Below are 27,554 nucleotides of genomic sequence, written 5' to 3' on the forward strand. Positions count from 1 at the left end.
AAAAAAAAAAAAAAGAAAAAAGAAGCAGGCCTGCTCACGTTTCTCTGATCAGAAGGCTATTTATTCTAAGTTAAGAACTGACTGGGGCTCCCCAGATACCAGCCCAATAAAATATCACCTTGGGCTTCCCTGGGTAATAGGTGCAATTATCTCAGCCTCCAAATGGTACTTGGAGTTGATTAAATGTAGTGGAAGTTGCTGAACCTGCTGACATCACAGCTGGTGCTGCCTTCAGTCCGTGGTCTGTGCAGTCCCCCTGTCTCCACCACTGTGGCATGGACCAATCCTGTGAGCCAAGGAAATATACTGCAAATCTCAAATGTAGGTTTCCAGAGCAACCATTGAGGCTAGTTTTGCTGGGTGACTTTGGGCGGGGTCTTAACCTCTCTTGGCCTTCATTTCTCTATCTGAAACAAGGGAAAGAAGATTCCTGTGCTGGTGTATAGGAAAGAACTCAAGATTTAGAGTAAAAAATCTAGTTTGGATCTCATCACTTACTGTGTAACTTTGGGAAAATCGCTTGGTCTCTCTGAGCCTTTTCCTCAGTTGTAAGAAGAAATCATAATGGTTCATGCCTCACTTAAGCTTACATGGTAGTTGTAAGAATTAAATGAATTGGAAAGTGCTCTGCAAACTGTTACGTGTTGTAAGAGTTCTGGTTTGTTGCTTTTAACTACCTCAAGGTTATTTTGAAAGCTAATGAACCTGCGGGTTCGAGACCCACTCGGGCAACTTGGCAAGACCTCGTCTCTACAATAAATCAAAAATTAGCCGGGCATGGTAGCGCACACCTATAGTTCTGCCTACTTGAAAGGCTGAGGCAGAAGGATCGCTGGAGCCCAGCAGGTCGAGGCTGCGGTGGCCAGGAGCGTGCCACTGCACTCCAGTCTGGGCAACAGAGTGAGACTCCAACTCGGAAAAAAAAAAAGAAAACTAATGAAATAATACTGGTGGACAGATTTTTAAATAACTTTTCTATGGAAGTAAAATTTTGAGAACAAAAATTTTTGTTGTTCAACTAGATAGGAATGAACTTATGGACCAAGAACATTGTGGAGTGTGGTTATTAAACTAGAAAGTTCTTGGCAATATGATGAGTATTTAAAACCAAAGTGGTGGCCAGGAGCTCTGTGTTTGGACTTTGCCAGTCAGCCATCTACTGGCTGTATGACCCGGGCCCAAGTACTTCTCTGAGCTGTTTCCTCATTTGAAAACTAGACACTATGGTCCTGTCTGCCTCATAGAGTCGACTGAGACAATGCATTTAAAATTGCAGCCCCGATACCCAGCACCCAGTAACAACTCCGTCATGTTAGGTCTTATTATTTATTACACCTTTGCTACGTGCCAGGTACCATGCTATGCACTTTACTTATGTAAGTATTGAGTATTTTATGCATTTATTTATTTAAAAACTTTTACATAGCATGACCTCTGTGCCAGTTTCTGTACTAAACGTTTTACAGATACTAACCCACTTGGGTTGTGTTGTGTACTGCTGACATAGCTCTTCTGGGTAGGTACCTCTCATTAGTAGGTGAAGAAGTAAAAGTGTGGAGAGATTGAGTTGCCCGGGGTCCCATATCTACCAGGTGCTTGTTTTCACACCCTGATCTGTCTGGTCCTGAGCCTGTGTTCATATCCTCTATGCCCTGTAGTTGAAGCTGGCACCCCTCTCTGTGCCCTTCCAGTGGCCACTCCTAGGGCCCTTCCTGCCCCTTGGATACCTGACTTGGCTTGTCCCTTCTCATCTCTCCTCTCCTCTCCTTCCTCCTTCTCTTCTTTTCCGCTTCTCCCCCTGGGAAGGAAGGAGAATGGAGAGAGGGAGGAGACAGAGGGAAGACAAGGAGGAGACCTTCCTCCCTTCTTTCTTCCTTCCTTTTCTTGAGGCATACCATACACAAAGTGCACAGATTTGAAATACACAGCTCAATTTATCTGTAAATATATTTACACCCAGGTCAAGATAGGGAGCATCTCCATCACCCAGGGGCCACCTTTGTGCCCCTCCTGAGCCAGTACTCCCTCCTACAGGTACTCTCTCTTCTGGCTTCTGTCACCATACCTTGGGTTTACCTGCTTTTCAGTTTTGTATAAACGAAATCCTATAGGACGTACCCTCTTGTGAATGGCATTCTGCATGTCACTTTGTCTGTGAAATTCATTCTTGCTGTGGTTAGCTGTAGTTCATTCTTTTTTCATTGCTGTGTAATGTTTTGTGGTATGAATGTGATGCAGTTTGTCCATTCTACTAAGATAGGCATGTGGGTTGTTCCTGGTTTGGGGCTATTGTGAATGGAGCTGCTATGAGCATTCATGGTCTTGCTTTTTGGTAGACATAAGCCATCATTTCTCAGGAGTTGAACTCCCAGGGCATAGGGAAGACATGTGGTTAGCTTTAGTGGATACTGGCAAGCCATTTTCCAAATGGTGGTGCCAGCTGACCTTCCTACCAGCGTAGGAAAGTTCTGTTTGCTCTTATCTTCACCTGCACTTGGTGTTGTGAGTCCTCTTCATTTTAGTCATCCTGATAGTTGACTGGGAGAGCTCACTGTGATTTTAATTTCCACTTACCTGATGAGTAATGATGGTGAATGGCCATATATTTATTGGCCATTGGGATATTTTTTATGTGATATCTATTCAAGTCTTTTGCCCATTTTGAAGTTTCCGTCGTTTCTTTTTCTTCTTCTTTTTTCCCCAGGCTGGAGTACAGTAGCGTGATCATGGTTCACTGTGGCCTTGAGCTCTTGGGCTCAGTTGATCCTCCTGCCTCAGCCTCTCAAGTGGCTGGGACTACAGGCACATACCACCATGTTCGACCAATTTTTAAAAATTTTTGTAAAGACAGCGTTTTACTATAGTGCCTAGGCCAATCTTGAACTCCTGACCTCAAACGGTCCTCCCACCTAGACCTCCCAAAGTGCTGGGATTACAGGCCATTTCTTTTTCTTAATGATTTATACAAGTTGTTTATCTACTGTGGATTCAAACCCTTTGTTGATATACATGTTGAAAATCTCTTCCTCCTACCCTAGTCTGCGGTGTGTTTTCACTTTCATAAGGGTGATAAATAGAAGTTCTTCATTTTAATGATGTCTAATTTATCCATCTTTTATGGTTTATAAGTTTTGCATCCTGTTTAAGTAACCTTTGCCTACCCCTAGAAGCATTTCTCACTAGGATTTTTTTTTTTCCTGCAGGTCTGGGAATGGCCACATGGGACAGGCCTCGGGAGGCCAAGCCAGCTGTGGAGGGCGAGCCACCCCTGCCCACTGGCCGGGAGCTGGCTGAGGCCAACCGCTTCGCCTATGCTGCCCTCTATGGCATCTCCCTGTCCCAGCTATTTCCAGAGCCTGAACAAAGGTGAGTTCTTTTGTGTCACAGAGGGAAAGTCATGCATCTTCAGGGGGACAGTTATGGACAGCCAAGCAGCCTGCCAGGTACTACAGGGCAGTGTGAAGAGGAGTAAGTCACTGACCTTGCCTTTAAGGAACTCACACTCTAGTAGGAAGATAAGACATTCCCTCATTCAGTTAGTTACTTGTGTATACCTTCCCCAAGCATTTTTAAGTACCTACTGTGTGCCAAACTCAATTTGAAGTACTTAGAGGGTATATGTGAATGAGACAGACACCATTTCTTCCCCTAGGATACAGTCTAGGGGGAGATAAGATATTTATTCATTCATGAAACATGCATTCGTTGAGCACCTACTATGTGCTGGGTGTAGTGCACAGCCTTGTGGAAGAAACAAAGAAGAGCGAGACCTGGCTCTTACCCTTAAGGTAGTTTGTCTAGCTGGGGACTCCCAGGTGGCTGATTGCAGCAGGGGACAGAGACAGATGAGTGAGTGCCATGGTGGATTTAACCAGGTGTCGTGGGAGCAAAAGAATGACAGTGTTATATTTCATGTCTAGCATTGCCAATGTCTACCATGTGAGTGTTTAAATTGTATATTTGGAGTCAGAATGGCAGAATTGCTAAGGGCATGGGTTTGTCCTTCAAGGCCCTCAAGGATTACAGTGGGAAGAGTTTGGAGATAGGGGGCCAGTTAGGAGGCTGATGCAGCGTCTGGGGGAACCAGGACCCTGTGGTGGAGGGAGGACACAGATGGGACAGACTTTTCTCAAGGAGAATGGAGTTGACTTGGGAACAGGTTGAATGTTGGGGGTGAGGCAGAGGCAGGAACTAACTATGACTCCAACGATTCAGGAAGGGAGGAGAGAGTAGGAGAACAGAGAGACCATTACCAGGATAAGGAGCACAGGTTGGGGGACAGGAGGTGATGAGAAGCTCTTGTGTCTGCAGTGTTTTAGAGACAGCCCCCCCATACACTCAATGGTACTCCATGAGTAAACTTCCCTCACATTTTGGGTCTTAGCTGTTTGCGCTTTGGGGTTTTGTTTTTTGTATTCATCTCTATACTGGACTGAACACTTGAGCATCTTCAACTTCTTAGGGGTCACCTCCAGGAAGCACTCGCTAACCTATCCCCCAGACCAGGGTGTTGCTCTGCCTGTAAGCCCAGTGACTCACCACTATAGCTCCACACTGCACTGGAACTCTCTGTACCTGCCTCCTCCAGTGCAAGCTCCCAGAAGGTAGGAGCCGCCTTGCTCCTCTCTGGGCCCCCAGGGCCATGCACACAGTTTGGGCTAGCAAAGACACTTGCCAAAAGCTCTTGAAAAGGGGAGGTGGGTAAATGCTGGCCAATAGCAGGGACATGTGCCTTAATTTAGACTCACATCTGGGTTCAAATCCTAACTCTGCCACTTCCTAGTTGCATGTGACTTTGGACAGGATGTTTAACTTTCCTAAGTATCAGTCTCTTCATCTGTAGAATGAGGCTAGTGATACCATCTTGCAGGGTGGTTGCAAGAATTAAATGAGATAATGTAGGTAAAACACATAGCACAGTGCCTGGCACATAGTAGGCACTCAATAAATGGTGGTGGTTGCTTGTTAACTCTTGACTTACTTTCTTTGCCCTAGTTGTACCAGTCATGGCATTTGTGGCTGCAGGTTACAGAACATGGTATTAAAAGATATTTAAACAGCAGGAGATTTATTTTTTTCACTTAACAAGAAACCCAAAAGTAGATAGTTTCAGGGTTGGTTCAGGGTCTCCAAAGGCCTTTGGGTTGGCTTCTTAACAGTTCTTTTGGCCTTCTCCTCCTGATCACAAAATAGCTGCTGCAGTCCTATGTGTCACACTCTCGCAAGACAAGGCTCACAGCAGGAACGAGGAGGGCAAGGATTCTCCTCAAATCTCTCATCAGGGAGGAAATCTTTCCCAGAATGTCCCAGAAACCTTCCTTTTATGTCATTGACCAGATCCTGTCATATGCCCAAGCCTCAGCTACAAGGGAGCCTGGGAAAAAAGAAAGGTTTTTGCTGTTTTCAGTCTCCATCATGGGAGGTATGTCCTGCTGGCCAGGAAGAAGGGGCTGGGCAATTACTGCTTCAGGGAAACAGCCAGCACTGTGGCAACACCATCAGAGAGGGGGTTGTAGGAGGGCATGTGTTGATGGCCCTGCAGAGCCTGGCACAGAGATACCGCCAAACAAATACTGGGTGGTCTTGTTAGTAGCAAAACCCTGACCTAATAAACCAGTACATAGCCAGGGAAGGGTCTGGGGTACTTCATTTCCATAAACAAAAATTTGTGAATCTGGACTATATGCCCAGCCCATACCAGGCACCACCTTGGGGAGCACATAAGGTATTGAGTTACTGTCCAGTTTCTCCCCACCCCCATTTCCAAGTGTTGTTCTGAGCACACTGGTTGTTAACTAGCCTTAAGCGTTTGTCTTGGGATGCTGCCTTCTCAAATGTTTCTGATTCAGTATGCCAATTGTTTCCACATGGTTGATCTGTTTTCTGAGGCACAAAACATGTTTTTTTTTTTTAAAGGTCTCAATCTTGGCCTGGTGCTATGGCTAACACCTATAATCCCATCACTTTGGGAGGCTGCGGTGAGAGGATTGCTTGAACCCAGGAGTTTGAGGCCAACCTGGGCAACATAGTGAGACCCCGTCTCTATAAAAACTTTGTTAAAATTTAGCTGGGCATGGTGGTGCGTGCCTGTAGTCCCAACTACTCAGGAAATTGAGGTGGAAGGATTGCCTGAGCCCAGGAGCTCAAGGCTGCAGTGAGCTATGATTGTGTCACTTCACTTCAACCTGGGTGGCAGTGTGAGACCCCAATTCAAAAACAAAAATCCTCTATCTTTCTAAAGTCCAGATATTCTATTGGTTTCATTAATCTTTAGCAAACACTCTGTGACCATTTTTTTTTGTTCCCATGGGGCATAAAGGCAAGCCTCTAAAATATTTATTTCTTATCCATGCTGTAAACATACCAGATGCCATTCCCTACAATGAATTCTATTTATTAAACATGATAAATTAATGGTGTAGAGCAGGAGTTGGCAGACTGCTGCCAAGAGCTGGATATTTGAGGCACACAAGCTGTGTGGTCTCTGTCATAGTTACTCAACTTTTCTGTTATAGCCCCAAAGCAGTCAGAGGCAGTATGTAAAGAAATGAGTATGGCTATGTTCCAATAAAACTTTATTTACAAATAAGGGCAACAGCCACATGTGGCCTGTGAGGTGTAGTTTACTGAGCCCTGGTGAGTGGGAGGAGCTTTGGACCAGGAATTGGGAAGCTTGGATTCCAGGTGCACCTGGGCTGCTGGTTCAATGTCAAAAGAAAAAAGAAAAAAGAAACCAAGGCCCAGAGAGGGGAAGTAGCTTATCTAAGACCACACAGCTAGTGGCAGAGCTGGGATTTGAACCAGTCTGCGGTCTTAACTGTGCACTCCTGCTATGAGAAGCTTCTCTACATCCAAGACTTTCTTCATGAGCAGCAGGGCCAGGCCATGTTGAGGCTCTTGGCCCTGATCCCTTTCTTCATGTAAATGTACCCCTAAGTAATGTTCAATTCACTTAACCATCCCCCCCTCCAGGGTAATGCCAGTAAATTGCAGTGGGTAAATTATAATGATTGTAATAGCAGTAGCTAACATTTATCGAGGGTTTACTGGTGCCAGACCCTGTTACCATGTCATTTAATCTTCCCAACTGGCCTGTGAGGCAGGTCCTGTTATGTGTAAGGATGAGAAGGGATGGCCAAAGCCCCCACTTATTGAGTGATCAGTGCCTGGTGGTGCTCAGGGATGGAACCACCAGAGACAGGTAGTCCCTGCAGCGGGTAAGCATGGCCTCGGGTGTCCCAGAGGTGTGGCTTTGAACCTGGAGCTGTCACTTAAGTTTTCTGGATCTGGGTTTCCCTATGCCTAGATTGGGGATAACTAGTACCTCTCTCATGGGGTAATGGTGAGAATTAAACAGACTAAACAGTTCAGTGCTGTGTAAAGCAGTTAGCACAGGGACTGATTCACAGTTGCTCTGTGATTGTTACTTGTTGTCATGTATTTCAACTAGACCCCCAGCCACATGAATAGCCATTACCAAGCCTCTGCCCATTTAAAATGCTACGTGCTATTTGATAAATTGCTGTACTGGCACTTAAATAATTTGCTGGTTCATTTGTCCTTGGAAAGAAAAGCATGTACTGTATAGTGCTTCCTGTGTACCAGGGATTGTTCTAAGAACATGACAAATAGTAACTTAGCTAATCCTTTTAACAACCCTTTGAAATAGGTTCCAGTATCTCCACTGTTTTACAGATAAAGAAACTGATGCCCAGAGATATACATGGTGGCTCACACCTGTAATCCCAGTGCTTTGGGAGGCAGAGGCGAGAGAATTGCCTGAGCTCAGGGATTCGAAACCAGACTGGGCAACTTGGCAAGTAAATCAAAAAATTAGCCACACATGGTGGTGTGCACCTGTAGTCCCAGCTACTTGAAAGACTGAGGCGGAAGGATCGCCTGAGACCAGATGTTGAGGCTGTGGTAGCTGTACTGCACTCTAGCATGGGCAACAGTGTGAGACTCCAAGTCAAAAAGAAAACCTTAAAAAAGAAAAAGAAAAAAGAAACCAAGGCCCAGAGAGGGGAAGTAGCTTATTTAAGACCACACAGCTAGTGAGCTGGTATTTGAACCAGTCTGCGGTCTTAACTGTGCACTCCTGCTATAAGATGCTTCTCTACATTCAAGACTTTCTTCATGGGCAGCAGGGCCAGGCCATGTTGAGGCTCTTGGCCCTGATCCCTTTCTTCATGTAAATGTACCCCTAAGTAATGTTCAATTCACTTAACCATCCCCCCCCTCCAGGGTAATGCCAGTAAATTGCAGTGGGTAAATTATAATGATTGTAATAGCAGTAGCTAACATTTATCGAGGGTTTACTGGTGCCAGACCCTGTTACCATGTCATTTAATCTTCCCAACTGGCCTGTGAGGCAGGTCCTGTTATCATCCACATGTTACCTCAGAGGAAAATGAAGCTGAGAGAGGTGACATGAGGACACAGCGCCCATCACCCAGGGAGCCAGGACTCCGCCAGGTGGTTGGACTTCAGAGTCCGACCCTTTACCCTACCCTCTACTGCCTCCCTCTGTCACCTTGTAAATAGAAACCTGATGCTGTTAAAAAGCTAGCTGTGTATCTACTACATGCCAAGTCCTGCTCTGGGTGCATTATCTGTGTCATCTCATTTCTTCTTTGACCAACCTCATGAAGTTGGTCTCTTGAATCCATTTTTCAGATAAGGACACTGAGGCACAGAGAGGTCAAGATACTTTCTCAAGGTGCTCGCTGCTCAGATGCCCTTTCAAGAATGAAGGACTTTCACCCCTAGCTGCTGGGAGGGCCACCAACACAGCCCCAAACTGTGTCCTCTTTGGGGCCCACCCAGCTGAAGAGAGCCACCTTGGCCCCTCCCTGGCGTGACTGCATCCAATAAGGGACTGAAATATGAAGGCCCAGTCCTCTCACCTCACTGGGGCAGCTCTGAAGGGAACTCACCTCCCTACAGAATGGGCTGAGGCCTCCATTGCTCCCACTGCCCGGCTCTGCTTCCACCCTTCCTGCCCACATGTGTAGCTTCCAAGGGGAGCCCTAACCAGCTCCATTCGGGGCAGCTTCCCAGGAATCTGACCGTAGTGAAGGCGAGGCCAGGACTTGAACCTGAGCTCCTCACCACTCCCACTGGGAGCCTGGCCTCAGAGCTCTTGCCACTCAACTGCCTCTCTAACGAATGTGGTGGCTGGGCTCATGGTAAGAGGGCGGAGGTGGGGAGGGAGACTGAGCATTCTGAGGTCGCCCCACCACTGGGAGCCCTGAGTCTACCCTGATCCAGTCACAGTCCCTACAGGGTGCAGAAGTCAGTGCTGATGTCAGGGCTGTGCAGCGTGAGGCAGGCTGGGACTCTGATTTTGGAATAGACCTGGTTTGGGGTGGCAGCCTTTCCCCTGGACTGCATAATTACCTCCTAGTTGACTCCTGTTTACACCTGTCCCCACAGGTGGCTCTGCATCCAAAACCTGATGTGGACTCTCTGGGGGCCCCCGGATGCCCTGGGCTCCCACCCCCATGTCTCGGCTTCTAGGGGTCGTTTTCCTCTAGGGTAGCCCGCACCCCATCCTCCCGGGGGCTCCTGCAGGACTCCACACAAGTGCCGCTGTGGACAGGGACCCACAGTGGCAGTGCTCAGGGTGAGGCGCGCACTCTTCCCCTCACTTTATCCACTTCTGCGGCAGCCGACTTCTTCCAGAAAGCACATCCTTGGCAATGTCCCAGGGCATCAGAAGGCCTTCTCTGGGAAGACTTTTCTAGTCGCTGCTGCCACCTCCACAGGTGGATGTGGGGTCCCTCTGGGAGCTGCCTAGGACTTGATTCCTCCCTCAGTCACCCGAGTGTCTCCACCCGCTGTGAGCTTCCTCGTCAGAGATGGAGTCTTGTCACCTTTGAAGCCTCAGTCCCCGGCATAGCCCAGGCCCAGGGCATGTGACCAGTGGCTGTCCATTGCCCTCTTCGCTGTATCATCAGCCTCTGTGGTAAAAAGCTTTGGTGGGAGAAGAAGCTAATGTCCACATCACCTCAGGTGAGGTTTTCGCCTCCCTGTCTGTATTCATGGGCCACAGTCGCTAAGTGGTGTGTGGGTCAGCTGGTCACATCCATGACCACGACTAATCTACACTTGCCAGCAGCCTCATGAAGCTGGGCTCTGAGGAACTTCAGAATCTAAGTCACATGTGCCTTTCAGCTCGTTCTGCACAGAGTTCATGGCAGGCCTCGTGAAGTGGCTGGAGTTGTCTGAAACCGTCTTGCCGACCATGACTGCTTTTGCCAATGGCCTGGGAGGCGAAGGAGCAGATGTGTTTGTTGAGATTTTATTGAAGGACCCCATCTTGAAGAAAGACCCATTGGTGATCACTCAGGTACACCTAACCCCTGGTGGCATTTGCCAGGGACAGTAGAACAAATCATTTTCGTTCAAAGTCAGTCAGAAAACCGCTTCATGGGAAAGGGTGGTGGATGATAAATATGTCATAATAGCATGTGATGATGATCATAACTGATGTTAAATTATTTATTGCTGACTTATAGTGCTTATTATATTCTAATACCTTTATAAAAATCAACTCATTTAATTCTCAAAGCAATGTTATAAGGTAGGTAGTACAACCATCCCCATTTTATAATTGAGAAAACTGAAGCACAGAAGGGTTAAGTAACTTGCTCAAGGTCACTCAGCTGATAAGTGACTGAGCCAGGATTTGAACCTTGGCAGTCTGACTCCAGAGCCTGCATTCTCCCAAGCTGTAATGCCTCTTTTCAGAACTTTTCTGTGTGTCTTTGAACACGTCAGTCACCAGTTGTGTGTGTAGTTAATACAGACAGAGTTTGTGACACAGGCTGTTGGTGGGGCAAGTGTATTGATTAAAACAGCCCCTGTCTTCTTTTGTTCTCTAGGCAAAGCTCTCACTGATTTCTTACTTCCTTTGCCTGCATGTTTAGTATCTGGCTCCCCTCTAGAATCCAAGGTAGAGGCCTTGTTTTTCCACTGGGAGGAGTCAGTAAACATTTGTCAAATGAGTGAACTGATTACATATCAAGTTGTCACTGATTCCTGTCTTCTGTTTCCCCAGGACCTTCTGAGCTTCTCACTCAAGGATGGTAAGTTGATTTTCTAAGCTCTGTAAATTGTGGGTGCCCATCTTCATCCCTGGCCATTGAAGCTGGCGATAGGTGCCTGCACCTGGGGCCAGATCTTCATGGCCTTGGCACTAGGAAGAAGAGGGATGCCAGTGTCATCAATGAGCTGGTGAACCCTCTGCTCACCCCAACACCATGTGGTGCCTTCTGCATTTATTTTACTTGTTTCTCATGACAGGCCTGTGACTTTCCCTTCCAAGTAGCCTTTGGACCTGGCCCCTTCCCCATCTCCACCCACGCCCTTGGTCTGAGCCTCCACTGCCAGCCTGGGCTCCCCTGTGATTGCATATGTGGCTTCTCATATTCTCTAAACTGGGGAGAAGTTTCATCATTGACGACCTCTGGTATTCATCCTTGAGGCAAGCGGGAGAGGACACCTAACGTTGAAATGAAATCCCCAACAGCCTCCAAGCCCTGTAATAGGGAAATTTTGCCCTGCTCCTTGCTGAAACCCCGATAGTGGGAAGAGGAAGAACAGAATTTTGCCAGCAGGAGCTTAAGGGGAAAGAGCAACAGAGGAAGGTCAGTGAGGCATCAGTATGGTTGGGTGGGCTTCTGGCCAAATGGGGGGCAGGGAAGTGGAGGGAGTGAGGAGGGTGGGATGGCTTTCACAAGGGCTGCAGAGCCTAGGGGTGAGGGGCGAGGGGCTGCTTCATGAGCCATTCTGAGGAAAGAGGCAGCAAAATTGCCGACATACCAGAGACCAGGGGCTCGAGACAGAGGACTCAGAGGTGAGGCTCAGCCCTGAAATTCTGGTTGCCCACTGCCAGCTGCAAAGGCATGGGGATCCTGTCTCAGGAGTCCCTGCACGTGTCTCCAGTGAGGCTTATGTGAGGGAGTCTTCAGAGACCCTAAGAGAGCAGGGAGCTGGGCCTTCCTGCAAGCCGCCCAACAGGTCATCTGAGCTGCTTTCTCATGCTTGCTTGCTAATCAAGTTTGTTCAGTGCAGACAGTGTCTGCCAGGGTTGCAGGACACATAGGTTACTCTGCCTTGGGGCTTCTTGTTATGAAGGTTGTACATTTTATGAGAAATGCATACCCACTGACCCGCTGAGTCAGGATCTGCGTGGTGGTAAGCACCCAGGCAAACCTATGTGTTTTATAGTCCAAAGAACACTGCTCTAAGTTCGACCCCCCAAAGAATATATTTGGGCCTTCGCCATCCACACAAAACATTTTTTTTTTGAGTCGGAGTCTCACTCTGATGCCCAGGCTGGAGTTCAGGGGCACACTCATGGCCACCACATCCTTGACCTGCTGGGCTCTGACGATCCTTCTGCCTCAGCCTTCCATGTAGCTGGAACCACAGGTATGCGCCATCACGTCTGGCTGATTTTTAAATTTCTTGTAGAGATGCGGTCTCATCATGTTGCCCAGGCTGGTCTTGAACCCCTGAGCACAGGTAATCCTCTCGACTCCATCTCCCAAAGTAGTGGGATTACGGGTGTGAGCCACCACACCCAGCCCACACAAAACATTTTAACTCCATGTCGTGGAGCCACATGGGACCTCCGGTGATGACTGGGTCCAGCCTCTGCTCACAGGACCTTCAGTGATGCTTCTTGTGGCAGAGGGGGCCAGGTGCCCGCGAGGGAGTGCTGAGTGGGCCTGAGAACACCCAGACTACAGACTGAGTTTGGAACACTTTCTGTCTACACCCACTGTGGTTTACATTTTCAGGGGCCATGCAGTCTCAGGAGTTTTCACCTATTTCATTAAAGCATGATTTTGTATCACTATTGTTTTAACAGAAGTGAGGAAGGATAATAATATCTGAGCCTCCTGGACTTTTGAAGAGAGGTTGCGTTTGCACAGTGATCTGTCTGAGGCTCGGAGCAGCACCTCCACACTTGGAGTTGAATATTATCACCATCGTAGTGACCCAGCCACCATGCGCTGAGTGTCTGCTGTGTGCCAGGCATGGTGCTAAAGGTCCATGAGGGCATTTGACTCCTGATCCCCCAGCGAGGTGATTGCGGCGGTTGCTCCTATTTTGCCTCCCAGGGGCATTCTCATAGGTGACATCTAAACCAACATTGTCTTTTAAATTTCTGTTGACTATCACCACCATTTTTTTTTTTTTTTAATTTTTTAAATTTTTTATTTTTGAGTTGGAGTCTTACTCCTTCACCCAGGCTGGAATGCAGTGGCACACATGCTCACGGCCACCCCAGTGTCGACCTTCTGAGCTCCAGCGATCCTTCTGCCTCAGCCATCCAAGTAGCCGGAACTACAGATGCGCTATCATGCCCAGCTATTTTTTTATTTTACTGTAGAGATGAGGCCTCGCCAAGTTGCCTGGGCTGGTCTTGAACCCGCGGGCTCAGGCAGTCTATTCGCCTCACCACCATTTATTAAGCACCATTTACATGCTGGTAACCGCACCTGGCCCTTGTCAGTCATTGTTTCATTTCATCCTCATAGCCATCCTTGAATGTAGGCATTGCCACTTTACAGATGAGCAAACTGAGGCCCAGAGAGGTGATGTAAGTTGCCTAAGCTGGTAGGTGGCAGAGCTGGACACTCTAAAAACAAGTGCTATTAACCAAAACCTTGGCAGATTTTACCCACAAGGGTTGGGGAACCAAGGTATCCCCACAGGACTATGATAAGGCCTCATGTCTAAATAATACCAGTCCCTGATAACATCTGGGAGGTGCCTTTGGTTTCTCTGATATCACTGCCAGATGCCGGCAGCTGAGAACAGGAGCAGCATTAGTGGCACACCGGGAACCAAGGAGCAGGTGCCAGGACTCAAACGGTCTTCAGAGGTCAGAGGTAGGGTGGACCCTCAAATCACCAAGACTACCCTAACATCATTTATATGGGGAAACCAAGGCCCGGCGAGGGGAGTGACTTGCTGACAGTTGTCGTGTCTGACCTCTTTATCTGTTCTAACAAATAATCAGGGACTGAGAACGGGGAGCATTTGAGGTGTCATCCTGCCCGGGTGTTGAAAGTTCAAGCTCTACCTTGACAAGTTGCTGAATGTCTCTGTGCCTCAGTTTCCTCAAGTGTCCAGTGGGAATAACAGTAGTCTTTACCTGATAGGGTAGCAGTGAGGAGCGCATGAGCTAATCTATGTAGAGTGCCCAGCACAGAGCAAGCCATGAGCGCTGCTGGAGTGACAGTGGGTCGTGGTCAAGTGGCAAAACTCATCCTGCCTCTGAGACTCTCATTTGTGTGACTTTGGTCTAGTCACTTAACCTCTCTGAACTGCGATTTTGAATACAAATAAGGGGCAAAAGGTAGATGCTCCATTAAAAAATGTTTTTTAACTGTCTTGGGTCCTAAGAACATGGTCAAGGATCTTGTAAGGAAAAGGTTGGTTTCATAGAGGGGCTGGCTGTCCAGGTCCTTCCCTTCAGGCTCCATGAAGACCACACCCTTGCCTGGCCTGTTGACTGTTATATTCCAGTATCTGCAACACTGGTGGATGCCTGGCGGGCACTTAGTATCTGTGGGAGGGAAGGAGGGCCGGAGGAGGGCAGGGGTGGAGGGATGGGCAGCCTTTCTTTGGAACGAGCTAGATGCCAGGCAGGATGGTTTGTCCTCCTCCTCCAGACTGATGGGTGGGGACCCACAGCAGAGAAGGAGGCTCTCTGTGCTGCAAGTTTTCTTCCTGGGTGTGAGGCAGGTCAATTAGTCCTGGAATCAACCCAGGAAATCAACATGAAAAGCTGCATTTCTCAGAACTTCCTGGAAGGTTGACCTTTACTGACAGCGTTGGGATCTTAGTCATAAAACGATGCCATATTGGCAGTTGGGTGGAATTTTCTGCTGATCGCTTTCTCCTTGTCTAACAGCAGCCACGAAGCACTTTACTCACGCAACTGAGAAAATGAGTCTTTCATATGATGAGGTTAAACTGAATCTGAGCTGGTCACTCTAAATAAGAGTTTCTCAACCTGGGCCCTGTTGATGTGCGGGGCTGGCTAACTCTCTGTTGTGGGGGCTGTCCTGTGCATTGTGGGATGTTCAGCAGCATCCCTGGCCTCTGTCCAGAGATGCCAGTGGCACTCCCTGGGATGGGACAACCAAAAGTGTCTCCATACAATCACTAAATGTCCTCGAGAAAGCAAAACTGAACATTTGGCCTTCTCAGGTGGGGCCAGTCTATTTGCATTTAGTGACCTTTATCATCTGCATTCCAGTTGTTCTCCCAGACCCCTTATAGAGATTGTGAGCCACTGTCTGTAGTTCTCAGATCTGCTGAGGTGGCCTGTTATCCCCACATACAGGGGAGAAAGTTAAGGCTTAGGAGGCTGAGTAGCCCAGGGTCACATTTCAAAGGAAAGTTTCAAAATTCTGTTTAAGGCAAATCACCCCTCACTGTGAACTCTGTATGGGTGCCCAGGAAACTTGCACAGCGTCATGCATTTTGCCCTCTGTACCCTGAATCCAAAGGGAGGATCAGCTTCAGGCCTTGGGACCAGAGGAGGCTCACGCACACAGGCCACAGCAATCTTGACCGCCAACTTGGCTCCACTTTCTGATCTGGTATTTATTACTGGATTGTGAACCTTACCTCCCTGATGAATCAGAAGGGCTTTGAGATGTTAGTCTCTAGTTGCGGTGAAATGCAAATATTGTCACCTGGTTGCTGGGTTCTCCGTCTTGAGACTCAGACAATTTGTTATCAGTGTCGAAACAATGTGGTTCATCCATTCAGCAGATGAGAACCGAACTCCCGTTGTGTGTGCCCGGCCCCATGCAAGGCACCAGGAATAATTTTAACAGCTGATGCTCATGGGGTGCCTACAGTATGTATGCCTGGCTCTGAGCTAAGTGCTTTCTTTATGGGTTCCAATTCATTTCAGCCCCACAAGGATCCTACGAGGTCGGTGCTATTACTGTCCCCAGTTTACAGCAGAGAAAACTGTAGCACAGAGAATGAAATTACCTGCCCAAGGTCACACAGTGGGAAAGCGAAGGGTCAGGATGCCAACCCAGGCCCTGTGGTTTATGAGTCCACCTCTTGACTGCTGTTCTGCTTCTCGCACGGAGAGAGATGGAGACCCCACCCCTACCGCTGACTTTATTTTTTTTTTAATCAATATTTTTTATTTTGATATTGTGGGGTACAGTTAAGGGTTAGGTATACAAATATGTTTCGTTCAGGCACCCTTGTTGATAAGGGGTGTCTACCCATCCCCAGATAGATATTTACTATGTTTAATCCCACCTCCCTTCCCCCCACCAATAGTTTCCTACCGCTGACTTTAAGAGAGTTGGTGAGGCCTGTTGGGAGAGCAGCCACCCCGTGTGGCAGGAGCCAGAGGAGCAGCCAGTCTCGCTGGTCCTGCGTCTGAGAAGGTGGAAGTGAGGAGGGTCTCAGAGCGGCCCCTCCTCTCTGCCGTGCGCTTCCACAACCACTTGAAGTAGGCTTTCCCCCACCTTAACACCCTTAATTGTCCTCAGCCTTGAGGTAGAAAGGCAGGAATCATGCCCAAAACGGTCTGAGTCGAACGGTTCTGTGAGGGCTCCATAGCCAGGCTCAACCTCTCAAAGTGATGGTCCTGGGCACACGAAGAGGCTTAACTCCATACTCAGCAATGAACAGGGTGCATGGGACTAGAATATGGCATGTCTTCTTTATAGGAACAAAATTCACTTAGAGTAAAAATGAAGATAAATAATAGACGTTCTTGAAAAAATGTGTAATTAGAAAAATTGGTAAAACAAAGGATGGTAGTGCAGTGGGCAGGATAGGCAGCTGTGTGTGTGTGATCTGCAAGGTGTGTCCTCAGATCCAGGGAGAACAGGGACAATGAGCCCCTGCCCTGGCATGGCAGCGGGCAGTCCCCAGTCTTGCCTGGTGGCCCAGCCTCAGAGAGTGGCTTCTTAGCATGGCTTACCAGAAGATGGAAGAAACAGGACAATTGACCATACAAAGAACAATATTGACCAGGCTTGGTGGCTCAGCCTGTAATCCCAGCATTTTGGGAGGCCAAGGCGAGTGAATTACCTGTGCCCACGCAGAACAGCTCCGGCAACTTGGCGAGACCTTGTCTCTACAATAAATCAAAAAAATTAGCCAGGCATGGTAACGCACACCTGTAGTTCTGGTTACTTGGAAGACTGAAGCAGAAGGATCGCTGGAACCCAGCAGGTTGACATTGGGGTGACTATAAGTGTGCTCCTGCACTCAAGTCTGGGCGACGGAGTGAGACTCCAACTCAAAAAAAAAAAAAGCAACATTACCCACCCCATGTTGAGCGTTTACTATGTCCCAAGTACTGTCAGACTCACATATGCACCTTCTCATTGCACCTCAGCAAATTCCAGGTTAATAAGATATACTTATTCCCCTTTTACAGATGAAGAAACTGAGGCTCAGAGAGGTTAAGTGACTTACTTGAAGTCATTCAGCCAGGTAGTCAGATAAAAATGTAAACCCAGATCTGTGTGACAAAGGCTGAAGTTTCTGCTTCTGGGCTCCTACTCGTTGGTCTGCAAGGCAGCCTCCAAAGGAAGAAGTTGACCATGATCTCCTTCCAAAGGTTTGGACTCCCTTGTAGCTCTCCCAGAAGGTACAAGGTCAACCCCAGTCGCACCATGGTACTCAGAGTTGGAGCCATTGCTGAGAATAGAGGCTGGCTCACTGCCTAAGATGGGAGGCTACACCACCCTCTCCTTGGGGCCTTGGCTTTGGAAATGTGGGGAGGGTCGGGGGAGGGTCACAACGCAGGGGTGCAACTGCATTTATTGGCTAACTCCAGGGGTTCTCCTTTGATGCACAAGACAGTGTGGGATAGTGAAGTCAAAAATGCAGTAGCTTTTGTGCATTCTGAGATGCTGGCGGGGAAGGAGGCCAGAAGTGTGGATCCTGGCCCTGGCTGTCACAAACACACAGGCTGGCTCTGGACATGTCCCTTCTCTTCCTAAACCAGGGGTACCAAGGGAACCCTTAGGCTCCAAGGGCTCCCACAGTACGCAGTTGTGTGTCTGGCTGGGCACCAAGGTTGTCCCGTAGTTCTGGGTGGCCGGCACACTCCTGCCCCTGGTGGCAGAGCTGAGATCCCTGGGTCATCCTCCCCATTCCCTGGGTTTTACAAAGAACTAGCTGCCCAGTTGATGTGTATAGTTTAGGTGTGCCTGTGGCCTATGGTTTAGGGCTATCCCTGGGATTGTGAATATACCCTGTGTGCACAGAAGGTAGGATTCACAGCTGGCGGATTGTCCTGGAATCCCAAACTCACTCAACAGTAGGGAAATTCCCTTTAAGAGACAATGAAACGAGCAGAAATGTTGGCATCAGATAATTCTGGATTATAATCCGAGCTCCAACAGTCTCTCAGCTGTGTGACTTTAGGAAAGTTTTTTAACCTCTCTGCTCCTGTTTTTCCCTCATTTGCAAAATGGGGCATCATCAGAACAACCTCCTAGGACCGCTGGGAGGATTGGCAGTCAGAATGCAAGCTCCTCACATGATGCCTGGCACTTAACAGCAGATATGGGTGCTTGTTTGCCTTTGTGGGAGTGACAGGAGGAGCCGTCGTATCACACCCCTGCCTCCATCTATACCAGCTCAGAATGGGTAGAGGAGCCCACTGCTGTTTCTAGGGGTCGGAACCACCTGCTTCAAATCACCTGGGGGCTCATTAAACCCCAGACCTCCTGCTGTGGGGCCAGGGAAGCTGACTTTTCATGAACATCTCTGTGACCTTTATTGCTCATTAAAGTTTAGAACCACTGCTGTGTAGTGAGTCCAAGTCTCCATGTCATCCTATCACTGCTGGCCTGTTTCTAGTCCCTTTGACATTGGACTTTTGAGAGGGAACAGGCACCCTGAGGCTGACCCATAGATCTTCTGATGGGGAGAGTCAGCAGGTTCCAAAAGCCCTGGCTCAGGCATGGACTGGAATCTGAGCAGCAGCGGGGCATGTTAGACTGACTCACATTTGGAAGGAGGCTGTGAGGATGCAGTGGAGGCCAAAAGCAACAGGAAGGCATTGGAGAGATTCTGGCTCATGGCCATGGTTGGGTCAAGGGCACGGCTTCTGATCCACCTCGTGAACCTGGGCAGGTGACCTCAGTTTACTCTTCGATAAGATGGAATTCCTTCAGCACCTGCCTCCTTGGGTGGTTGTGAGGATTCAGTAAACCCACACATGTCAAGGGTGTGCCAGGGGCTCTGGGCTAGGGTGAGCAGCAGATCAATGAAGCTTCCTGATTAATATGATTGTTGATCACAGAACGTTTCTGCCAAAAGGGGATACAGATCTCATCCAAAATAATCATCTTCCTCTGCTTGGATGTCTCCCAGCAGAGGTCCACTCATTCATTCATTCGTTCCTACAAATATTCCGTTTTTCACCCATACAAATATATTAAACCTTTGCTTTGCTTTAGGCCCAGGCCTATGTCTAGGGAAGCACAGTGAATTTGAAGCTTATATTCTAAAGGGAGAGACAGTAGGCAAATAAAAATGTACAGTTTTAACGGTGCTAAGAAGAAATAGCTCATGGTAAGGGAGTAGAAAGTGGTGGCTTGGGTCAGGGAGGGCTTCTCCAAGGAGGTGACATTGGAGGAATGAACTGGATGAGGAGCAGGTCTAGAAAAGAATGTTTCAGGCATGGTCAAGACTCTGACATTTGGCCAAGGGCAGTGACTCACACCTGTAATCCCAGCACTTTGGGAGGTGAAAGTGGGAGGATTGCTTGAGGCCAGAAGTTTGAAACCAGCCTGGGCAACATAGTGAGACCTTGTCTTTACAAAAAAAATTTTTTTAATTAGCTGGGCGTGGTGGTACCTGTAGTCCCACCTACTCAGGTGGCTGAGGCAGGAGGATTGCTTGAGCCCAGGAGTTCAAGAATGTATTCCAGACTGGGTGACAGAAGAGACCCTTTCTCTTAAAGAAAAAAAAAGGCTGATATTTAAGGATACTCACCACTATAAAAGAAAACTCTACCCAGAGGAGGGGAGATGCCTTAACCAGTTAGTACACTTTCTGCCTTGCCCCCTGGGGGAGCAGGACTTGGAGTGTACTTGAAAGGGAGGGTAAGTCTCAGGTGGATATGGGAAGCAGGAAAAGGTCTGTTGTGCTGCCTGGGGTTGGTAGGCACAGCAGAGAACCCTGACAAGCAAGGGAGAACTTTGATCTGTGAATGAGTCAATACATCTTAACTGTGCAGCTACTAACTGCCAAGTGTCGTCCCAGGCCTTGAGAAAACAGCAAGGACCACGATGGAGGCTCCTGCCTTTGTGGGACTGTCATTCTGATGGGGAGAACCAGACAATAAACCTATACACAGATGTAACAGTGGTAGGAAACAGGGTAGTGGGGACCAGGTGATGGTTCTGGCTTCTCCAAGGAGGTGATACATATATATTTTAGTTGAAATCTCACTCTGTCACCCAGGCTGGAATACATTCTTGGCACACTCACAGCCACCCCAGCATCGACCTGCTGGGCTCCAGTGATCCTTCTGCCTCAGCCTTCTAAGTAGCCAGAACTGCAGATGAGCACTACCACACCCAGCTAATTTTTTTATTTATGGTAGAGACAAGGTCTCCCTGAGTTGCCTGGGCTGGTCTCGAACCCGTGGGCAAAGGTAATCCACTAGCCTTGGCCTCCCAAAGTGCTGGGATTACAGGCTGAGCCACTGAGCCTGGCCTATTTTTGGTTTATTGTAGAGACAAGGTCTCGCCAAGTTGACTGGGCTGGACTTGAATCTATGGGCTCAGGCAGTCCACTCACCTCGGCCTCCCAAAGTGCTGGGATTAAAGGTTGAGCCACCGAGCCCGGCCAGGAGGTGATATTTAAGTTGAGCCTGACTGATGGTAAAAAGCCAGCCAAGCAGAGTTCTGGAGGAGGCGCTTCCCAGATTATGAGAACAGCAAGTGCAAAGGCCCTGAGGCAGCCATGAACTTGGCTTCTTGTCAGGACAGATGCTGCTGCATGGAGCAGGGATGAGTAGAAGGTGAGGTGCGAGAGGATGGCAGGAAGGAACCGGGTAATATACAGTCTTGCGATCATGGGAAGAAATGGGGATTTTATTCTAAGAGTGCTGGAGAGCCATTGGAGAGTGTTAAGCCTGGGAGAGAACACGATCAGATTGATGACTTCAAAGAGTCTCTCTGGCGGCTATGTGGCACGTGAATGCAGAGGCTGGAATGAAGGATGAGAGACCTGTGAGGGGGCTGGAGGGTGACGGTCATTGCGGTGGCAGTGGAGATGGAGAAGAGTGATCACACCTAGGATTTGTTTTGGAGGTTCAGCTGTCAGCATTTGATGATGGACAGGATGTCAGGACAAAGGATGATGCCCAGGGCCGGGCATTGTGGCTCACACCTATAATCCCAGCACTTTGGGAGGCTGAGGTGAGAGGATTACTTGAGCCTAGGAGTTAGAGACATGCCTGGGCAACATAGCAAGACCTCACCTCTACAAAAAAATTTAAAAATTGGCTGGGCATGCAGTCCCAGCTGCTTGGGATGCCGAGGCAGAAGAATCGCCTGAGCCCAGGAAGTTGAGGCTGCAGTGAGTCATAATTGCACCACTGCGTTCCAGCCTGGGAAACATAGTGGGATCCTGACTCAAAAAAAGAAAGAAAGAAAGCAATGCTCAGGCTTGTGGTCTGAGCCCCAAGGTAGATGGGGTTGGTCACCAGTAAGATGACAGTAGAGCCCAGGCCAGAGAATGCCAATATCCTGGGTAGTCAGGGGAACCATACCCTGATTCCACCACCCTGTAGGAGAGGAGATTCTCTCCTACAGCCTCCAGAGGGAACACACCTTATACCACCTGCCTTAAATGGAACCTCAGCTCCGAGACCAGCAGGCTTGCCACCAAGGTCCTTGAAATGACCCCTACACGAGGCAGAGGTTCAGAGCCCCGTGCCTAAGATTACCATGGAACTATTAACCATTAGCTGCTAACTATAATTGCCACCAATTAGTCATCATTGTCAAGACTTGGCTTCCACAACCCGATTATCACCTGGGCACAACAGTCTTTGTTCCTACAAGGCAGCAAGGAGCTCTTTTGTCCATGTAGCTTTAATTGACCTAGTAATGCCAAGACACAACATGCAATGTCTGTTCCCTGGCACGTAGGTAGTTCCTTATCCAGGGAAGCCACAGGGCAGCTGATGCCGGCAGCCCTGGAAGACTGTGGCTCACTCCGAAGGCCTTGGGCCAAAGAAGGTACTGACTTCTTTTGCTGAACCTGAAACCTCAAACTTCGAGACTTCAGGGGCTGTGTCATGTGAAGCAGTCCCTCACATGGAAACCAGAGGCCAGGGAAAAGAGGGTCCCACGTACCAGGACTCAGGAAACTCAATTTTGGCAAGCTCTTCAGATAATGATGATGGAGTTTCAGACAGCTCATGTCTTCACAGGGCCTGTGCACCCACGGAAGGCAGGTGCAGAGTAGCCCAGTGCCAGGTCCTTGTGTGTTTCCCTCTTGGTCAAAAAGATCCAATTTGGAAGCCTGTCAGTACTTGAAATACCAGGGTTGCCAAAAAAAGGTATACACATTTTAAGTGATGTTATCTATGTGTTGCTTTTCAAAGTACTTTTCAGAAGTGTCTGGATGCTGATAATAACCACTTTGAGCACCTCTTGTAATTGCAGAAGTCAAACGTGATTTGTATTCATCTTTTGTTATCGGTATATATTTTTCCTTTCTTAAAATGTGTATACATTTTTTGGCACCCTCTGTTTAAGGAATTTGACATAAAGAGTAGAAGAGTTTATTCATTCACCGAATAAACATTTTTTGAGCTCTTACTATGTGCCACACCCAGGTAGATGCTAGGGTTGGATAAACAGATGAGTAAGCACAATCAGATGGGGCAGATGCCGACAGAGAGGGCTGTGTAGGTCACCACCGACTCCCAAAGGAAGGAGTGATGCAGAGGTTCAAAGAGGGGGTGATAGTGAAGCCACATCTTGGGGGGAAGACAAAAGGTCAAGGCTTAAGTGACTGAATAATGTCCCCCTAAAGATATCACGTCCTAATCCCTGGAACCTTTGAATATGTTACCCTACATGGCAGAAGGGATTTTGCAGGTGTGATTATGTGAAGCATCTTGAGATGGGGAGATTATTAGGCCCATGTAATCACAGGGTCTTTAGAAGAGGGAGACAGCAGGCAGTAAGAGCAGATATGACCACTGGAGCAAGGGCTGGAGTGATTGGAGGGCAGGGCTACAAGCCAAGGAACACAGGTGGCCTTTAGAAACTGGAAAAGGCAAGAAAACAGGTTTCTCTGCAAGGGCCTCCAGAAGGAACACAACTCTGATTTTAGGATATCTGGCCTCCAGAACTGGAAGATAATACATTTGTAGTAGCTTAAGCCACCAATTCTGGTCATCAGTTATAGCAGCAATAGGGAACTAATACAGCTTACTTTGCATGAAACACAGTTGTAAGTGATTTATACTTCTTATCTCAGGAAACACAGGATCAGAGGGGTAAAGTGACCAAAGCCCCTTGGATAGAAAACAGCAGAGGGGGTTACTAAAACCGAGACTGTTCGAATTGGACACTGGAAGGCTGAGACCTCCTCCGTGGGCAGATGGGGAGGGCATCCCCCATCCGGCGTGCTTGGGGCTGAGGGCGAGAGGTGATCCCCACATGCTGGGCCACCAGGCACGTCCTGGTTCTGCGGGCAGAGCTATGGGTGGAGGGACCAGTGAGGGTTTGCTCGGCATAAGCTCTGAAGAGGTGCAGGGGCCTGAGCCAGGCAGGAGCCATAGAGACCAGAGAAGGCAAAACGAATACAACAGAGATGTTGTCTCCAGACTCGGAGACATTGCAGGTGAGGATCGTGGGGCCTCCGTCCTGGCTTGGGTGGCTGGGTGCTGTCATGTTCTGAGGTTACCCAAGAGAAGACCCAGAAGTGTCTCTTGCCACAGGGACACTTTCTCTGGCAGATGGGGTGGGGATTGACAGCTCAGGCTGGTGATGGAATCAGAGTCCTGGTTGAAAAGGGTCACTCTGTGTAGGATCCATCCATTGCAGTACTGTCTGGAGACAGAGATCCTTTCCATACGGTTGGTTCATTTTATCCCATTCAGGTCCCACGCTCTCTACTAACCAGATATAAACATATTCTTACAAACTGCTGGGCTGTATAATTCAAGTGGGGACAGATGCTTTGGGGTAAATTTTGACAGATTAATTTTTCTGATTATAAAGTTAACCTAGGTTTATTATGGATAATTTTTTTTTTTGAGTCAGATTCTCACTCTGTCCCCAGGATGGAAGCAGTGACATGATCACGACTCACCACAGCCTAAACCTCCTGGACTAAGGCGATCCTCCTACCTCAGCCTCCTGAGTAGCTGGGACTAAGGCACGCACCACCACACTCAGCTAATTTTTTTATTTTTCTGTAGAGATGAGGTTTTACTACATTACCCAGGCTGTTCTTCAACTCTTGGGCTCAAGCAATCCTTCCGCCTTGGCCTCCCAAAGTGCTGGGATTACAGTTATAAACCACTGTGCCTGACCTCATAATTTTTAAAAAGAAAAAAAATGCAACGTGTTTCCTTCACTTTTTTTTTCCTATGCAGTGTTTTGTTTCTTAGTTGGGACCCTGTGACATATTATCAAGTCAATCTTCGATCCATTTAAAAAAACATATTTCATTTCAAAAGCATTTATGTTCTTTTTCCCCTATTTACAATATCCAAACAGAACAGTCTCTTTTTTTATTCTATTTACTTTTTAAATTGAGATGGGGTCATGCTATGTTGCCCAGGCTGGTCTCAAACTCCGGGACTCAAGCAATCCTCCCACCTCAGCCTCCAAAGTAACTGTGATTACAGGCAATGCACTACTACATTCCAGCTAAGCATTTATTTTCAAGAGTTATTACAGATTTTTCCTGGGAATCATTTTTTATGGCCCTATAGTTTTTGACTGGTTGGATGTGTGTAGTTAACTATTTCCCTGATGTTGGAAATCTCCATATTGTTTCCAATTTTAGGTTATAAATACATCAGTAGTGCCTTTCTTTACTAAATATTTTCTACATTTAGGTTTGTTTTCTTAAGATTAGAATTTCAGAAATTGAATTTTTGGACAAAGGGGATGTGACCTTTTTTTTTTTTTTTGAGTTGGAATCTCTGTCACCCAGGCTGGAGTGCTGTGGCATACACACGGCACCACAGCCTTGACCTGCTGGGCTCAGGTGATCCTTCCACCTCAGACTTCCAAGTAGCTGAAACTACAGGTATGCGCCACCATGCCCAGCTAATTTCTGTATTTATTGTAGAGACAAGGTCTCATCAAGTTGCCTAGGCTAGTCTTGAACCCCTGGACTCAGGCAATGGAACCTCTCGCCTCAGAAAGTTCTGGGATTATAGGGTTGAGCTACTGCATCCAGCTGGATGTGCCTTTTTTTTTTTTTTTCTTTTAAAGCAAGATTTATTAAGAGGACAGAAAAACTCCCACAGTGGGAGGGGACCTGAGAGGGTTGCCCCGATGTGCCTTTTTAAAAAGTTGTTGATACATACTGTTAAATTGCCCTAGAAAGTATATCCCAGTGCACTCTCCCACCAGGGATGTCTTTGAGCACCCATTCTTATTATCACCTTAACAACTTTGGGATTTAAAAACTGATCTTTGCTGATTTGACTGGTGAGAAACGCCACCTTGCGCTTGATGCACATTTTTAATAGTTGTGTAGTATTCTGTTCTGGAAGCCATGCTGTTGCCCCCTTGACTGATTCTCATGAAGTTGTGCATTTAAGATGTTTCCAGTACTGGGGCTTTGTCACAGCTTATCTCTGCATGTGTTTTTTCTCTCTCTCGAGGGCGCTATGATGCCCGGGCCAGAGTCCTCGTTTGCCGTATGAACTCTCTGCTCCAGGTACCCTTGGAGGAGCTGGACTTCCTTGAAGAGACATTCCTTGAGAGCCTGAAGGAAACCAAAGAGGAGGAATCTGAGTAAGAGAGCCCTGTGACCTCTGTCAGGAACTGAGGATTCCCTCTTAAGTGAACTTTGCAAATAATAGAATCTCCTCTCCTCAATAAGAAATGGTGTAGTGAGGTGGAAGGAGCATTGGACAAAGAGTCCCAGCAGTAGCCCTGCCTTACTCTGTGGGCTTAGCAAGTCACTTGCCCTCTCTGGGCCTCAGACCTCATTTGCAAGAAGAGAAGATTGAATGAATGATTGCCAAGGGTCTTGAATCTGTAACTTTGACATCCTGTGGCCCTGACACCCAGCTGTACCTCAGGGTCTTGTGACACCTGGTCCATGGGCCCCAGTGACCTGGATTTAAATCCCATTTCTGATACCCATCCACTGTTTGACCTTGGGCAGGCAGCCTCCCTTTTCTAAGTTGCAGTATTCTTATCTGTAAAATGCGAATAAGGATAGCTCCTTCACAAGGTCATTGGGAAGAATGAATGTGATCATATTGTGAAATGCTTGGCCTTGCCTGGCACTCAGCAAGTGTAAGTAGATGTGAGTCCTCCTCTTCCCTCATGTGCCTCGGACCCACCTGTTGTAGAAAAGCTTTGCTATCTCTATATGGCCAAGAGTGTGGAGGGAATAATACTGGTGACTTGGCCAGAGATCAACTCTCTGCAGAATGCCTCACACAGAATCTAATCCCAGAGCAATAAATCAGTTCCAGTCACAGCCTAATGATAGGCTGCTGGCATCAGGCACGTCTCCCCAGTTCCAGATTTTGTTCTGCCACGATGGTAATGCTTTGAACAACCAGGTTGCAGGTCAACCCAGCTGGGAATTGAATCCTGAAGCCAAGTTTAGACCGCCCTCTTGCCAGTGTTTGTGGGGCAAAGGGGAGGAGCATTTTGTTAAGAGAGAAGGAAGCTTGGTTAGTTGAAATAACCCCAAAACATACTAGCTTTGACTCACAGAAATGTGTCAGTATGGAAATACCTGGATCTAGGCCAATTATCATAATGTCAAGGACTGCCCAGGTTTTTTAAATATACTGAAAATCTATAGGGTCTTCAATGCCTTGAAATTAAGGAATGTCTCAGTTATTTATTTTTTTTTTGAAATCTTATTATTAGAAAGAAACATACTACCTGGAGTGATTTGTTCTGATAATATCAGTAATACCAGACCAGGGAAAATAGAAACCAGAACTTCTAACACAGGCCAGTTCTGCCACTTACCAGCCTTGTGTGTTCTTTTACTTCTCTGGGCCTCGGCTTCCTCACCTGCAAAATAGGGATAATAGTAGCACCCTCCTCACAGGATTTTTGTGGGGCCCAAATAAGTTCAGACATTTAAAGTGTTTCAGTTGGGACTGGCACTGAGTAACTAGTCCCTAAATATTATGACTGTTGTTAACCATAGTATTGTGATTGTATTATGACTATATAGACCCTTTCTCCAGAAAGATGGTTCAATAGGTGTTTATTCAATAGGGACTCTGGAGACCTCTCAGAGTCTGTGGCCTCTGGAAAGATCTGAGACACGGGAAACCCTCA

The 27,554-nt window shown here is 47.6% G+C and overlaps 1 protein-coding gene across 1 annotated transcript in view; it reads left to right on the forward strand.

The window, feature by feature from the left end:
* Positions 1 to 27,554, forward strand: part of TMCO4 (transmembrane and coiled-coil domains 4) — a 120,229-nt gene that overhangs the window by 26,347 nt on the left and 66,328 nt on the right. Inside the window, exons 2-5 of the mRNA XM_021710091.1 lie at positions 3,204 to 3,366; positions 10,177 to 10,351; positions 11,063 to 11,090; positions 25,901 to 26,033. Coding sequence (XP_021565766.1) covers positions 3,204 to 3,366; positions 10,177 to 10,351; positions 11,063 to 11,090; positions 25,901 to 26,033 — 499 coding nt within the window. The remainder of the gene's footprint in view (positions 1 to 3,203; positions 3,367 to 10,176; positions 10,352 to 11,062; positions 11,091 to 25,900; positions 26,034 to 27,554) is intronic.

The sequence above is a fragment of the Carlito syrichta genome, unplaced genomic scaffold, assembly GCF_000164805.1.
Source record: "Carlito syrichta isolate Samal-C Ts95f unplaced genomic scaffold, Tarsius_syrichta-2.0.1 Scaffold288077, whole genome shotgun sequence".
Lineage (NCBI taxonomy): Eukaryota > Metazoa > Chordata > Mammalia > Primates > Tarsiidae > Carlito > Carlito syrichta.